The sequence below is a fragment of the Scomber scombrus genome, chromosome 10 (genome assembly GCF_963691925.1).
Source record: "Scomber scombrus chromosome 10, fScoSco1.1, whole genome shotgun sequence".
In the NCBI taxonomy this organism is placed as follows: Eukaryota; Metazoa; Chordata; class Actinopteri; order Scombriformes; family Scombridae; genus Scomber; species Scomber scombrus.
This window is the reverse complement of record NC_084979.1, coordinates 3685956-3702826: the sequence shown is the minus strand read 5'-3', so window position 1 is coordinate 3702826 and position 16871 is coordinate 3685956. Positions and strand designations below refer to the sequence as shown.

The following is a 16871-nucleotide window of genomic DNA, read 5'->3' as shown; positions in this document are numbered from 1 at the left end:
CTGACCTGACTCTAGGAGCGCATCAGTTACAGCTGATAAGAAAAGAAAAGGGGACATCCAACTTAATTTTTTTTACTTTTCTTATATGAATAAAAGAGCACTTTTTTTTTTTTTAAAGTCAGGGGTCGCTTTTGCTTTTTGTGGCTCTGGCCCAGCCGCCTAAGAGAAGGATTTTTTTTAGAGTTAACTCACTCTCTCTTCATTCCTTCACTGGTCTCTCTCCTCTCCATCACTAATGACGACAGGTTGGGTTATCAGAGGGTGGGGGTGGGGGGGGGCGTGGTTCGAAAACTCAAGATGAGACACATTCTACCACTTTCTTACATTTGGAAAATAAAAAATAAAAGTAAAACAAAATATCCACTTCAAACTATATTTTTTTCTGGGTCACAACAAGACAGATAATCTTCACTAAAAAATGTATCTTTGATTTTTTTTTTCTTCATATTATTACTTTAGAAAGTATGCAGTACCACGCCTTTTGGCCTACTGATCCTGCCCTCTATACTACTAAATAGGGAATGGAAGGGGGGATAAAAAGGGTAAATGGAAATTTTGAAAAAAAAAAAAAAAGATGGGTTAATACATCATTATAACTATAGGATAAAGGGGAAAAAGCCCAAATAAAAGCTGTTTCAACTTCTTTTCTCACCTTTTCCTTTTTACTCAAAGGGGTTTTAACTTCCTTTTAAGGCTCAATCAAAAGCTTTTGTGCGCTTTCATTTAAGGCTTCAATGTGTTCATTTGTGTATTTATTTAATCTAATTCTCCAACTGTTTGATCAGGCCCTGTAAAGAACCGCAGCCCGAATTATCCAGGCTGAGCTGAGGCTGGGCCGAGGGGCTGGCTCTCTCACTGGAAGGCCTGGTGGAAGCGAGGCAGTGTGGTGGTATTAAGGCTGGAGCTGAACACTGGTGGGAGGGGGTGCAGGGGTCCGAGGCCCAGACCCCCGCCGGAGCTCTGCTGCTCCTGAGGTTGCGGTTGCAAAGAGGTAAGAGGTGCAGCTGCCGCCGCGGCAACTGCTGCGGCGTGGGGCTCGGCAGCGTGGAGAGATGAGGAAGATGAGGAGGAAGAAGAGGAGGGGGTCGCGGATGAGGGGTAGCCCATCACCAGTCCTCCCGTGCTCATGGGGGCGCTGTAGGGAGGCAGGTTGAGGGGGAGGAAGCCCAGCAGGTGGGAGAAGTCCATGTTAGCAGCACACAGAGACTCAGCGATCACCGCAGGGCTCTTGGACAGGAGGTGATCCCCACAAAGCTCATCCGCCAGGCCCGAGGTGGGCTCCAGTCCATCCTTGGGGGGCGAAGCAGCATTGTGGGGCTCCACAGAGGGAACTGGGCCTGGCAAGCCGCTCTGCAGATCCATGAGGAAGCTCTCCATCTCCACTTTCAAGGGCTTGTCCAGCAGGTATGAGGTAGATCCCAGCTGGTATTTGGGGGCTTGCTGGGGCTGGTGCTGCTGCTGGGGAGCCGGAGGCTGGTGGTGCGTGGGCAGCGGAGGGGAATGGTGGTGGTGGTGATGGTGGTGATGGTGGTGGTGGTGATGGGAGTGTGGGTGGATAGGTCCAGGGGATTCCATGTGACAGCCCATGCCTATAGCCGCAGACAGGGAGCTGGGCATCAGGGACGGGTGTGGATGACCCACCCCAGAATTAGACATGGCCTGAAGGTGGTGGGGGTTGTACATGCCCATGGGAAAAGGGGCGCCACTGGGGAAGGGTTTACCCATCATGGGGTCTTTGTTGGGACCCATTCCACACATCATGGGGCTAAGCTCCTCCTTCACAGAGCAAGGTGGTGACCCCGAAGCTAAAAGACCTAGCATATCAGGAGGCTCCGTCTTGATCTTCAGCAGCTCCTGTGAGTGGCTCTTCTTCACATGGCGGGTCAGGTGGTCCTTCCTGCCAAAGCGCTGAGCACAGTACTGGCACAGGAAGTCCTTTCGGCCCGTGTGGACCACCATGTGCCGTCTCACATCCTTCCGTGTGTAGAAACGGCGGTCGCAATGGTCGCACGGGTGCTTCTTCTCCTTGGCTCCTCCAGAGGACTTCCCCGAGTGGCTCTTGAGGTGCTCCAGGAGAATAGGGGTGCTCTCGTAGGTCTGCATGCACACTTTACAGGTGAGATCCCCCGCCGTGGCAGAGTGCATGGCCACGTGGCGCTTATATCCCAGCTTGGTGTTGTAGTGCTTCCCACACTCTTCACACTTGAAGGCCTCCTTGTTGGGGTCATGGGTCTGCAGGTGGTTCTTCAGGTGGTCTTTGCGGTGGAACATTTTCTCACAGAATGAGCACTGATGGGTCTTCTGTGGAGAGTGTGTGGCCATATGCCTGCAAAGGACAATATGAGAGAAACAGTGTGAACAGAAGGGTTTTTATGACACATTCCTTGTATCATTGTCAGATTTGTTAATCGGTCTGTCAGTACGACGCATGCTAACATGAGGCATGAACTCCTTGTGTTCATATATACATAAATGAGTAGGAGTGGTTTACAGTCAGCAGTAGGGCTGGGTATCGGTACTTGATACCTTTAAAGTATCGACCAAAGAAAATTGATACCAACTTGTATCGAAACATCTCCGTCGAACGATACCTGCAATCGATCCTTTTTACACCCAGAGCTAGAAAATGGGACTATTTGTATGGACTTGTGCACAGCCAATCAACACAAGCATTCTTCAATTTAATTCCACATGTGATTGGCCCACTGAAACAGCAGCTACAACCCGTGTGTGGTGGTGAAGTCGTGGCGAATTTGAGTAAGCACGTTTAAGATGCCACCTAAACGCTCTAAAGTGTGTCTACACTACACACCTGTTACACCTGATAAAAGCAAGTGCACTAAATGTGTGATGAGTATTAAATGAAGTACTCAGTTGGTATGAGTATCACTTTAAGGGTACTTGGAGTGGTACTGGTATCGTTTTTTTTAAATGATACACTGCCCTAGTCAGTTGCATTTAATGGGTTTTTGAACCACATGCCAAACATCCTCATATATTAATTAATCTGAGTCATTTTCTTTTACCATTTGGGTGAAACAAGCTATAAAAAAAACAACATGGACATTTTATCACCTTATAAAGCTGGTTAATGTGTTAGCAAACAGTTACTTATTTGCAGCACACACAAAGCAACATTAGCATTCATTTTTGGCCACTTCAGGGCAGTACAACAAGCTGTGAACACAACACTGACATATACTTACAAGCTGATATAGCTGATAGGTTTTACTTCAGACACAAAGCAACTTGGAGCACATTTGGAGTTGTGTTTTTTGGCCAATTGATGAATGTAAGTCCAATATTCACTCTCTTTTAGCTCGGTTTTTGCTTTACCAACTCCTTAGGGAAATATCTGGCTCTTTAGCTGTTAAATGCTCCACAATGTTCACCAGCTAGTCACCGACTGTGTCTGTTTACTGTTTGTTGCTGAGCAGATAGTGTATAGTGGGGTTTTCTGAGCTTTTTGGCTGGAAACTGCTGCCTGCTGTGGCCAAAAATAACACTATGAGAGCAGTGAGACTGAGTTAGGTGGGTTCATCACTACAAATGACACTGAATCACTGATTAGAGATTATTTAAAGAGAATTTTGAGAATAACTTATGTTGTATTTAAAGGATGTGAACTGAGTAACATGATTAATGCTCAGTACCTGAAGAGTTTGTATTTGGAGCTGAAGGCCTTGGGACAGTGTGGCTGCGAGCAGTGGAAGGGTTTCTCTCCTGTGTGACTCAAGACGTGGAGCCGGAGCTTCTCCTGTGAGGCGAACAGGGCCCCGCACACCAAACACTCGTTCCCGCTCACTCTCCCTACCTCTTCTGCTCCTCCTTCTTCTTCCCTCTCCCTCTCTCTCTCTTTCCCCCTCTCTCGCTCTCTCTCTCTCTCTGTCCGTGGCAGCGGGGCGGCACTCCCAAACAGCTTGGCGGCAGTCCGTCGTCCCTCTTCCTCCGGCGTCAGTGCGGTAAAACGGTGTGAGGCATCGGCGGCAGCAGCTGCCATGGCAGCCCTAGAGTGCCGCTGCCATGAAAATCCACTCGTGGCTCCCCTGCCTTGCAGGCTCAACGTGGAAAGTGGCGGGGGCAGGGGGGGGTTTGTCAAAATAAGAAGGTGACCAACAACTCACAGGAAGGGCCAGTGGTTGAGCAGACACATCGAGGTGAACCAAAGTCTGTGGTGAGATACAAAAACTTTATTTCAAACTGTTCAAAAGTTTTTTGAGCGACGTTGAACACTTTTTTTGTGTTTTTTTGTTTACCTGTTTATTCAAATCCGACTTGTCCTTCACATATGTTGCACTTTCCGTCTCTCACTCTCTGCTTCAGTCGCTCCTCTCCTTCTCTCTCTTTATCTCTCCTCCTCCTCACCCAGTCCCAACAGCTATGGTTGGCGGTGAGTGGGAAATACTGCTCTGCATCTTTACTGTCCTGCAAGGAGAGAGAGCAGACATTAGACACGTGAAGGTAAGTCGACAAAAATGCGACTCCGTTGTGATTCTATTTTAAAGCTTTCGCAAAAAATAGTAAGACAATGCAATAATGTAGACAAATAACCCAAATTTGGGATTCAACTGGCTTGACTTGAATCATAATGTGTCATTTGCAAATTCCACTTCAAAAGCAAGTTTCCTGTGAGGTCACTAGGGGGCGCTGAACACTGACTGATATGACAGCAGTTGATTGGCAAAAAAACTGTTATGTGAATGATGATTCCGAGTTGCAGAAACAGCATAGCACCACCTTCCTTTGTAAAATCCTTCATGTTGAAGACTAAGCATCATCATCCAGCCTCATCCCTCATCATACATGTCTTCAGGTGACAGCGTGCTGCACAAAGCCAGCCTTGTGTATGTGTGTGGACATGTGTACATGTATGTACTTGTTTTGAAACTGGATAAGGCTCCAGTAATCCTTGGGAAAACACAGAAACACACACAAACCCCAGGGTAGAGGGAGGAGAGTTGGGTGGGCCGATAATGGGGGGGGGGGGGGGGGGGGTGAGCTGTGTGAGCTGTGTTTACACCACAATCTCAGGCCTTCCTAGAACTACCTGTCACCCTAAATCAACAAATTCCCGACAACAACAGTGAAAAACTGTCACCAAAAAAAACCAACTAAACCTTGAAAAATGAGCTCGGAGTTTAAAATCCCTTCATGAAACTATACCACAACCTACGTTAACTTGTGCTTGAACTCGCTCTCTTCCCTTATTTACCCTGAATGACCTCTGCGACCCCTGCTCACTAACACACCAGCTAAGTCCAAGGTTGAGCGGACACGACACTGAATGTCAGCAGGGCTCCGAGAGTCAGTCACGTGAACCCGGAGTGCATATAAGTACCGTAAACACATGTGGGTATATGTGACAGAATGCACACACACACACACACACACACACACACACACACACACACACACACACACAACTCCAAATGTAATGGCATCCTTTCTGTGTGAGAGGTCAATGAGTTAAGAAAGAAGCAAATATGCAGGAAGGAGCTGTGAGATGCTTCTTATGTTATGTTACATACATACATATACATATAAGTATCCACTGGTTGGTACATGTGGCAAAAACATCTATATATGAATTTCATATGTGTGTGTGTGTGTGTTCATGTAATGCACATGCATGCCCACGATTGTCTGAGTGTGTACTTGTGCATACATGTGTGTTTGTTCTCATAATGTATGTGTGTTTACAGCGGTGGTTAAGAGGACCTGACAGCTGTAGCGTTGTGTGGTGGTCATCACCCAGCGGGGAGGGTGCAGGGGGGTGACACCCGTCCCATTGACCACCCTCAGGGAGCCCGGCTCTATTGTACAGCCTACCCACATCGCACATTCCTGGCCTGAACCATGCCGTGTCGCCCTGCCTCTCTCCTCCACACACACACACACACACAACAGCACATACAACACACACACAGTTCTGGTCACGCCGAATGCAACATCATGTACACACCCTCCCCGGCATGCTCAAACGCACTCACAAAGGCGCGCGCACACAGACAGTCAGATATAGTACAATGAAGAGAATCCACACCACCGTCAAGTTATAGAAATAAACCATATAGAGCTCCAACACAAAGGACACACTATGACAGATCATGTGGAGCGCTGAGTTCCCACACGGATGCCCTCAGGTCTGAACAATCAAATGAGCAAACCTAAATGACCTATGCAGTATCTATATGCTTGTGTTATGTATACAAAACCCTATAAACTCAGTTACCCTCCATCTCTGACCATCACACCACACTAAATGCCTCTTTATTCATAGTCAATACAGCACATTTTTAAATATCATATAAAATACATATTAAATCTATTTGATTGAACTAATACCACCTCTGGTCCAACAATGCTACTGTGCTTAATATGTCATTTTAAAGCTAATGACTCATATTGTATGTTTGAGAGTGGTGTTAATTCCTGAAAGCAAGTTTCATACTGGGACAAATACATTTATTGGCTTTGACCTGACTTTTAATGTGAAATACTGATATTCATAATAGAATGTTAGCATTTTAATTAAATACAATCTGCAAAACAATGTAAAAAAGAGAGTAAATGTGTTCACGTTTTCATTTAAAAGCTTTTAAAAAAAGCTCATAAAAAATGTGACAGTGAACTCTGAAACTGAAGCAGCTAAATGGAATTCAGCTAACATTGATTTTATGATTTACACCTGTGCAACATGTCTTCACTGCAACAGACATTTATGAATAATATGAATATACACATACTGTACATAACTATCATTTCTTCTAATCATTCCCTATACATCACTTGTACCTGCTAAAAACACATTTTCCTTTCCAAAATCATGCTTTTATCAATGCTAACATTTAGCTAGCTACTACTAACAGCTAAGTTAATAGCTAGCTTAAACAAGAGAGCTACATTAAGTGAATGTTTTTTCCTCCCTAGCTTTCTCTGTTGGACCATCATTTTGTAAATGAACTGACATCTTTGGTTGATTTCCAAAATAACTAAATGACACAGTATTTATATCCAATCATGAAAAGGAAAAGAAAAATCTTTCAGCTAAAAAATTAGCCACATTTATGACCTCAGCACTTAGCGGTTAGATTTAGTTTTTCCTTTTACAAACTTTGAAAAGTCAAAACTACATTTCTACCTGTTATTTGGTAGTGATATTTTCATCTTCAGCAATGATGGAAAGTAACTGAATACATTTACTCAAGTACTGTACTTAAGTAGCTACAATTTTGAGGTACTTGTACTTTACTGTAGTATTTCCATGTGATGCTACTTTCTACATCTCAGAGGGAAATATTGTACTTTCTACTCCACTACATTTATTTGACAGCTTTAGTTACTTTTCAGATGAATATTTGACACAATGGATAATATAACAAGCTTTTAAAATACAACACATTGTTAAAGATGAAACCAGGTCTGGCTTTTTGACATGTTATTTCTATCTAAAGGAACACTTCTGCATGTTCCTCATTATGCATCAATCAACCAATGAAAATGTGGCTGAGCTTTCCCCCTCGCATGCTCCTGCTCCACATGGCTCACTCTCTCACTCACTCACTCACTCACTCACTGTCAACCCTCTCTGTTGTTTGTACAGTAAATCCATCACCATCAGTCTGCAGCTACGATCAACTGTGATACACAGTATGAGCTCCAGATGTTCAACCGCTGGTCTCACAGAAAGATGACCCATCATTTGTGTCTGCACAAGGTAAACGGGGGAACATCTTCAATAACTCATTGATATGGTATTATACTGATATCATACCGATGACATAAGGGACCTAAAAGTCATATAGGAGTATAAGTGTCATAAAAACAGATATATTTAACCCCTTACATACTGTTTGGGTCCAATTTGATCCATGTTGACATTTGACAGCTGTAAAAACACCCCAAATGTTGTTCTTTTACTCACATTTTTTGTCCATTGAGGCTGTTCTGGGTCAAATTTGACCCGTATCTGTTGACATGTGTTTTAGTTAAATGAATAGTTAATAGTTTTAATACGATAGTAGTTATGAGGATTTCTTTTTATGATGTAGCAGTGAAGATTGATGGCTCTAATGGTTATACAATAAACCCCACAGTTCCATAAAGTTCTTGTCATTTTCACTTTACATAAAATACATTTACATCATTATTGCTATGTTATATTTTCATGTCTTATGTAAAATAGGACATGATATTGTGTGATAGTAGCTGTTTTTGGTGTATAAAAGCTAAAAAATACACTCTCTCTGCTCTCTGAAACATGAATCAGCTAATGATACATTCTAAATAGACCTGTGCTTCAAAATGTGGTATAACACTTTTTATGAGGGGATTCTTAGACCGGGTCAAACATACTGCAAGGGTGTAGAATATAAACAGTGTGTAAATGTTAAGGAAACAGATGAAAGGCCTCCATGCATTGCTAATAAATCTTAACTGCAGGGTAAGAAGCGCAATTATTCAAAACATGTTTCACTAAAATGATTAATGATCAGTCATTAAAACATCATTTTGTTTCAAGAGCCAAGTAGAATTGTTTCTATTTGTATTTCTATTAAATCTGTTTTAAATTCCACTTAATCCTTAAAAAAATCCACAATTTCTATTCGTGTTCCAGTACTTAAAAAGTGAAAATGGACTCTCTTTTCTAATCTTTCCCAGCGGTCTGCACAACATGTAAAAGTAGCCACATTCTTCTCCTCGCCGCTTTGAAGAAGAGGAAGAAGAGAAATTGGATGCTGGCTACACATGCTTGGAATTTCTGTCTTCATCAGGTGATACGGGACAACAAAATGCTCCCTGTTAAGTTTTGGGTGATGTTTTGGCTCGGCTCCTGGCGGACAGAATATCATCCGAAGGTGCTGATCAGACTTTTTGCGCTCGTGGTGGAAACTGGAGTTGACAGAATAGGACAGAACTCCTATTTATGTGAATATTTCTCTTTGTATGAATATTTACAGCTGCTTCAAAAACATCCATCAAAGGAGCGGCGTGTCCTATTAGATGACAGACAGTCAATTAACAACACTCACACTGATCCTGCTTCATTTCTAAATGACATAAAAGACAGAAATGAACTATAACATGGAGTTAGACTCAGATTTTATATTAAAAAAGTACTTTATATCCTCTCATTTAAAGGGTCTTTATATAAGTATTGTGATAATAGGAGAAGTAATGTCAGTGTTTGTTATATAAGTACAAACATAGAGTGTAGTGGTAGTCGTGGGTTACAGGTCAGAGCTCACACTGCTCTCTAACTCAGGCTTTTTTTCCACCACCAGCACAAACAGCCCAACTGCAGCCATTTCCAACCGCTAATCACACTTCACCCTCACTGCAGCGATCACAAAGTAACAAAACACGCAACTGCAGGATTGGAACTTCATTCCAAAATGGCTGACGCCTCTACGACAAATACTCCACAGCACATTTCACATGGAACCTCTTGCTTACTTCCCCTAATCAAAAACGCTGAAAGCAGAATTGAACCGCCGCTTTTCCAACCGCCCGGGTGTCTTTGGTTTCTGTCCTGGATGAAAGAGCTTCCACATTCCTTTCCTGCGGGGTCAGAGGTCAGCCTCTGCACTGCCTGCCTGCCCGCCTGCTACGGCTCCCGCATGCTGAGTGACTGGTATTAACCCCTTCCACGCCTCGCTGCAGCAACGCAGGGTAACATGTGAGTAGGGGGGTTCGAGAGTTAAAAATAAAAATAAAAAAGCTGGTCGGATGCTTTTTGTGGTGCTGATGGAAGCTCGCGGAGGCCAAACCGGGCCGGGCCAGACCAGACCGGGACTTAACGGCCTCAGCTGTAGAAACGTTTGCATGGCAGGACCCTGCGGCGACAGAAACCTCTTGACCAAACTATATGTACACCCTAAATATAGAAAGTGAGTTCACCGTCCGGAGCTTAGGTGACAACAGCCGGGGAGGGGAGGGGGGTTGTGAAGTGCTCTGGGGAGATGAACATGTTGCACAAACATATGAGTTAAAACACCGAAGAGACGGTCAATGTCATGTATGGAAAGCATTAAAGAAAAGCATGAGAACACATGTTGCCTCTTTTCTAATAGACAAGTGTGCAGATTATTTCTTAGTGTTGATATAAGGTGACGTTTACGTTGTTTTTTGGCATCAGGTGTTTTACATAATTATATTAAAAATGTTATTCTAGTACTTTATAGTCACATTTTGGTTTAATTCAGATTTTGTGGTGCATTTAATGACAGCTGTTTTGTGTTTTTTTGTCTTTAACTCCTAATAATCGATGCCTATTTAAGCCAGGACCCTCTGATTTGAAACTCAACAACGCTTCGATTTCATCAATTGAATCAATCGTCACACAAAAAAGAGAATAAAATAAAATGTTGGCATACACCTGACAGGATTTCCTCATGTTTTTATCATTGAAAAAGTTTAAAAAATACATATAAAGTATATTTAGCACAACAGCAGCATCATTTCAAATGTTAACATTAATTAAAATAATATTACAATCTCATTTCAAAAAGGTGCCAGTTTAAAAATGGACCTGGAGAGAGGGAGTGTGCCCGAGCAAGGAGGTTTCAAACGGAAATAAGGAGTGATAGAAGAGGTTAGATAAGTGTGGGAGAAAGTTCCAGTAAACCAGCAAGTCAAAGATAGGGGACACCAGGGGAGAACGGAGAGTGAAGAGGGTGGGGGGGGGGGGGTGGGGAGGGGGGGTCGGGGGGGATTGTTTAGTGTGGGACAGAAGCGAGGTAAACCGCAGAGGGATAAAGGATAAAAGGATGACGAAAAAAGGGAGGGAAAAATGAGACTCATTTGCAGCGGTGAAGTCAGGGGTCTTTGCATCAGTCAAGTGACTCCAGAGAGAGAGAGAGAGAGAGAGAAGGGCAGGGGGGTTGGGGGTTGGCAGGTCATGCTTTACTAACCGCATTGACCAGCAGGATGAAGGCAGCATGGCCGCCATCAGCTCACTGCTATGCAACAAGTCAGAGAAACAGTTGCAGCAGATTTGAAACTTTAAACTTTTTCTTCCACATTCACTCAAATTGATTTCATCAAAATGTTTATAAAAGAAATGAATAACCTGCACAATAAACCCTGTTATCATTGTGAGCATCATTTTTTGGTTTCATTTCAATAAATGTTCAAATGATCCAATATTTCAGCAAAAAACAAAGATTAGAGAAAAAGTCCTATCTTAGGACCCTTTGCAGGGGCCCCACCCCTAGGTTGGGAACCCCTGGACTAAACTAGCTAACTGTATATAAAGTAGTGTAAACTAGCTCCACCTCCAGCAGCTACAACAGTAACATGCTGCTCTAACACTGATGCTTCACTATTAATAATCTAATGATGTCATATATAATAATATATCAGTCAGAGGACCAAACCACTACTTTTACTGTAATACTGCATACTACATCACTCATAATACTGCAGTACTTTTACTGTAATACTGCATACTACATCACTCATAATACTGCAGTACTTTTACTGTAATACTGCATACTACATCACTCATAATACTGCAGTACTTTTACTGTAATACTGCATACTACATCACTCATAATACTGCATTACTTTTACTGTAATACTGCATACTACATCACTCATAATACTGCAGTACTTTTACTGTGATACTGCATACTACATCACTATAATACTGCAGTACTTTTACTGTAATACTGCATACTACAGTACTTTTACTGTAATACTGCATACTACATCACTCATAATACTGCAGTACTTTTACTGTAATACTGCATACTACATCACTCATAATACTGCACTACTTTTACTGTGATACTGCATACTACATCACTATAATACTGCAGTACTTTTACTGTAATACTGCATACTACAGTACTTTTACTGTAATACTGCATACTACATCACTCATAATACTGCACTACTTTTACTGTGATACTGCATACTACATCACTATAATACTGCAGTACTTTTACTGTAATACTGCATACTACAGTACTTTTACTGTAATACTGCATACTACATCACTCATAATACTGCAGTACTTTTACTGTAATACTGCATACTACATCACTCATAATACTGCACTACTTTTACTGTAATACTGCATACTACATCACTCATAATACTGCAGTACTTTTACTGTAATACTACATACTACATCACTCATAACACTGCAGTACTTTTACTGTAATACTGCATACTACATCACTCATAATACTGCAGTACTTTTACTGTAATACTGCATACTACATCACTCATAATACTGCAGTACTTTTACTGTAATACTGCATACTACATCACTCATAATACTGCAGTACTTTTACTGTAATACTACATACTACATCACTCATAATACTGCAGTATTTTACTGTAATACTGCATACTACATCACTCATAATACTGCAGTACTTTTACTGTAATACTGCATACTACATCACTCATAATACTGCAGTACTTTTACCGTAATACCGCATACTACATCACCAATAATACTGCAGTACTTTAACTGTAATACTGCATACTACATCACTCATAATACTGCACTACTTTTACTGTAATACTGCATACTACATCACTCATAATACTGCAGTACTTTTACTGTAATACTACATACTACATCACTCATAATACTGCAGTACTTTTACTGTAATACTACATACTACATCACTCATAATACTGCAGTACTTTTACTGTAATACTGCATACTACATCACTCATAATACTGCAGTACTTTTACTGTAATACTACATACTACATCACTCATAACACTGCAGTACTTTTACTGTAATACTACATACTACATCACTCATAATACTGCAGTACTTTTACTGTAATACTGCATACTACATCACTCATAACACTGCAGTACTTTTACTGTAATACTGCATACTACATCACTCATAATACTGCAGTACTTTTACTGTAATACTGCATACTACATCACTCATAATACTGCAGTACTTTTACTGTAATACTGCATACTACATCACTCATAATACTGCAGTACTTTTACTGTAATACTACATACTACATCACTCATAATACTGCAGTATTTTACTGTAATACTGCATACTACATCACTCATAATACTGCAGTACTTTTACTGTAATACTGCATACTACATCACTCATAATACTGCAGTACTTTTACCGTAATACCGCATACTACATCACCAATAATACTGCAGTACTTTAACTGTAATACTGCATACTACATCACTCATAATACTGCACTACTTTTACTGTAATACTGCATACTACATCACTCATAATACTGCAGTACTTTTACTGTAATACTACATACTACATCACTCATAATACTGCAGTACTTTTACTGTAATACTACATACTACATCACTCATAATACTGCAGTACTTTTACTGTAATACTGCATACTACATCACTCATAATACTGCAGTACTTTTACTGTAATACTACATACTACATCACTCATAACACTGCAGTACTTTTACTGTAATACTACATACTACATCACTCATAATACTGCAGTACTTTTACTGTAATACTGCATACTACATCACTCATAATACTGCAGTACTTTTACCGTAATACCGCATACTACATCACCAATAATACTGCAGTACTTTAACTGTAATACTGCATACTACATCACTCATAATACTGCACTACTTTTACTGTAATACTGCATACTACATCACTCATAATACTGCAGTACTTTTACTGTAATACTGCATACTACATCGCTCAATGTAAGAATTAGCTTTTTGTTTTACATATCATCATTAAGTGAAAATCATTGGATTTAGACAAAACTAATCATCTCTGGGCCATATTACAACAGATTTTCTTTTTACTATTTACTGATGTTTTATAGACCATTGATCAAAAAAAAAAAAAAAGAGATAAAAATTCAAATAGAAAATGAAGTTGACAGTTAAGTGATGACAGGAAACAGCGACCACCAGGAAGCCATCTATGAATCAGATCACTATCAGGAGTTTAACAGACTATTTTTCTTTAATAGGATCTGATCTGTCCACAAAGAAACACCTTTTAATTAATCACGTGTTGTTAGAGACCAATAATATTCATATTTAGCTGAAAATATCAGCAATGTGTAAAATAGAAAAGATTCCATATTGAGTTAAAGATCTGTAAACTGAAATCTGATTTTAGAATGAGAAAAACAGCATTAAATATGGTGCAGAGTGAGAGGTCTGTACACTAACACACAGCTCAAACCCTCACGTCTATTTCAACAGTATTCAACCTCTCTCACTCTCTCTCTCTCTCTGTCACTCCATCCTTCCTCCCACCCCTCCTCGCCCAGGTTTCAGTTCCTCTCCTGCTTGTGTTTTTCTGACCCAGGGTGCAGCTCTGAACATGGGGGTGGAGGGTGGTGAGAGGAAGCGTCCCCCCCCCCCGCATGAGTTTGGCCCTGCTACGCCAAAACCCTCACCCATCCCGGCAGTTAGTCCTGGCCACATCGGGCCGGGATGTGGCCATACAGTGAAGCGTGGCTGCCCTGGTGTCCTGGCTAAAGATAGCCCAGGCTGTGGTCTGAGTGCTGAGCGGGGGGGGGGGGGAAGAAGGCAGGGCTCATCTAACTGTCACCAAGGAACACCTTCACTGCTGCGCTGCCTCCTTCTCCTGACTTCACCCCGCTGTTCTGAGCTCAGCTTCCCTTTAACTGACACTGTTACAACAGTGATAATAACCTACAAACTAAAGGCAGCAATGATGCTTTGGAACATAATAAGATTATAAATATGAGATGATTGAGCAATAGCAATATCAGACTCACCTATATTACTTTTGTACATAATGTTACCTATTTTTACAGCTATTGTTTTTATTGCTTGTGTATTTTATGCTGCACTCTCATATTTTAGTCTAGCTTTTTGTTTTCTTTCTTTCTATTTTGCTATACTTTATTTTCTTGTTACAGTTTAATCATCCCTATAGTTTTGAGTTGCCCTGTGAATGAAATGCACCATATATATAAAGCTGCCTTTCCTTGCCTGAATTTAAATACATTTCAGTAAAAGAAAAAGAGAATGAATGCAGGTTTTTATCCATTGTTGTTATGTTAATAATAAGACAAACAGCTGATTGCTTTAACTGTCCAATCAGAGGTCTTTAAACTATTGCAGAAGAATGAAAATGTGACAAATAAACAGTAACAGCCATAACTCAAACTATTAAAAAAAAACACATTCTGGACATTTAAATCTGTTTCCATTGCACTGTGTCACATTTTGCTATATCAATCCATCAACCTTTCTCCCTCAGCCAAGCATGAAAACACCAGTTTGCAATATTTTGATTTAAAAAAAAAAATAAATCTATTTTAATTCTAATTCTAGATGAAAATGCACATAAATTAGATGTACAGAAACCCACCTAATGTAGTGCTTTATGTAAGTAGCTATGTGCATGGCTGATAAATGTGTCACCGTTGCTACTGTATTTCTGGTTCCATGTTGGCTGACCACTAATATGTGCATGACACATTAAATAACATAACTGACTACCTGACTGACAAGAACTGTAGTTATCATGAGCAGAAAGAAAAAGAAAAGAAAGAAATGAGGAACATTTTATCAACAGATAATCCAGTGAAAAGAACTCGTAATGCTTCAGGCTAAACTTCAAATCACCAAAACAACATGATCTAGAACAACAGATTGTGAAGTCACAGCCAATAAGCATCAATCATTCATCTTGGGTCACAACAGAGGAACAAATTGACAGTGTTGCCAGAGGGCTTCAGCTTATGTTTGTACTGTGAGATAAAAAAACACTGAAGGTATGTTGGAGACACATTAACTATTGTATTCTGTCTTAAAGCTCTACTAACATATCCGGTCCAGTGTGTGTGTGTGTGTATGCGACTGTGTGTGTGTGTGTGTGTGTGTGTGTGTGTGTGTGTGTGTGTGTGTGCTGTGTTGAGCTGGTGAGGAGGATGCAGGGGTCAGCCAGGTTGTTGGGGGGGTGACACTGAGTCCACGCTGCCTATTTGACACTGGGAATGTGTCTGTTAGTGTGACTGTGGGTCATGCACACTCTCAGACACACACACACAAACACACACACACACACACACACATCCACAAAAAGACACATAAACAAAGTCCTTGCCTATACTTCCTACATGAACTCAAAGGCCTGCACAACATCAGATCTAAACAGCACGCAAAAAGACAAAAAACCTTAAATCACACTGAAATGAAAATGTATTTTTTTGCTAATGAATCAGGACATATAGCGCCCCCTAGCAGCTGGGTTGACTTTCCAAGCGTTTGCGGGGAGCGGGCGATGACTCAGACGCTGCTGAAAAGCAACTTCTGGTGGGATTCAGTGTAAACATTAGTGAGCGAGGCAAACTAGCAATTAGCCTAGTTTCCACTTTCCCATTGGAAGACAAACATAACAGCCTGATGAAGCCTCACAATGCTGGATGTTATAAAAAGATGGCCGTCTTAAATCACTAAACGCACACAACTAACCCCAAGTGTTTGCACATCTGCCAAAATGGTTTATGCACAATAACAGAATTGTTGTTTTTTACATAAAAAGTGAGGAGAATTCCAATTTCAAAGAGGAAAGTGAATTGATTTGAAGCTCATTCATTTCTGCTGTTGATAATTAGCCATGAAATACATCAAATGAACTCCCTAAAAAATACATATAATAACGTCCTATTGTTTTACTGAATCCTCTTTCATCTCACACTTGTTCTGACCTCCTCCTCCTCCTCCTCTACTCCTTCATCTCCTCAACCCTCCATCCCTCGCTCCTCCCTCATCTCTCTGCCCCTGCTTGCCAGTCCAAACACCCCGAAATCAGCCTGCGCTCGTTAGGGAGCCTCATCTTTCCCTCTTTTCTCTAGTCGATTCCCCTTCCTCCGTC

At 41.2% G+C, this 16871-nt stretch overlaps 1 protein-coding gene across 1 annotated transcript in view; it reads right to left on the bottom strand.

Annotated features, from left to right (window-relative positions):
- Positions 1 to 481: 481 nt before the first annotated feature.
- The window catches only part of plagl2 (pleiomorphic adenoma gene-like 2), a 42533-nt gene continuing 26143 nt past the window's right edge, over positions 482 to 16871 (bottom strand). Inside the window, exons 2-4 of the mRNA XM_062426927.1 lie at positions 4257 to 4425; positions 3654 to 4169; positions 482 to 2326 (exon numbers count right to left, since the gene is read on the bottom strand). Of these exons, the coding sequence (XP_062282911.1) occupies positions 853 to 2326; positions 3654 to 4000 (1821 nt within the window). The 5' untranslated portion in view covers positions 4001 to 4169; positions 4257 to 4425 and the 3' untranslated portion in view covers positions 482 to 852. The remainder of the gene's footprint in view (positions 2327 to 3653; positions 4170 to 4256; positions 4426 to 16871) is intronic.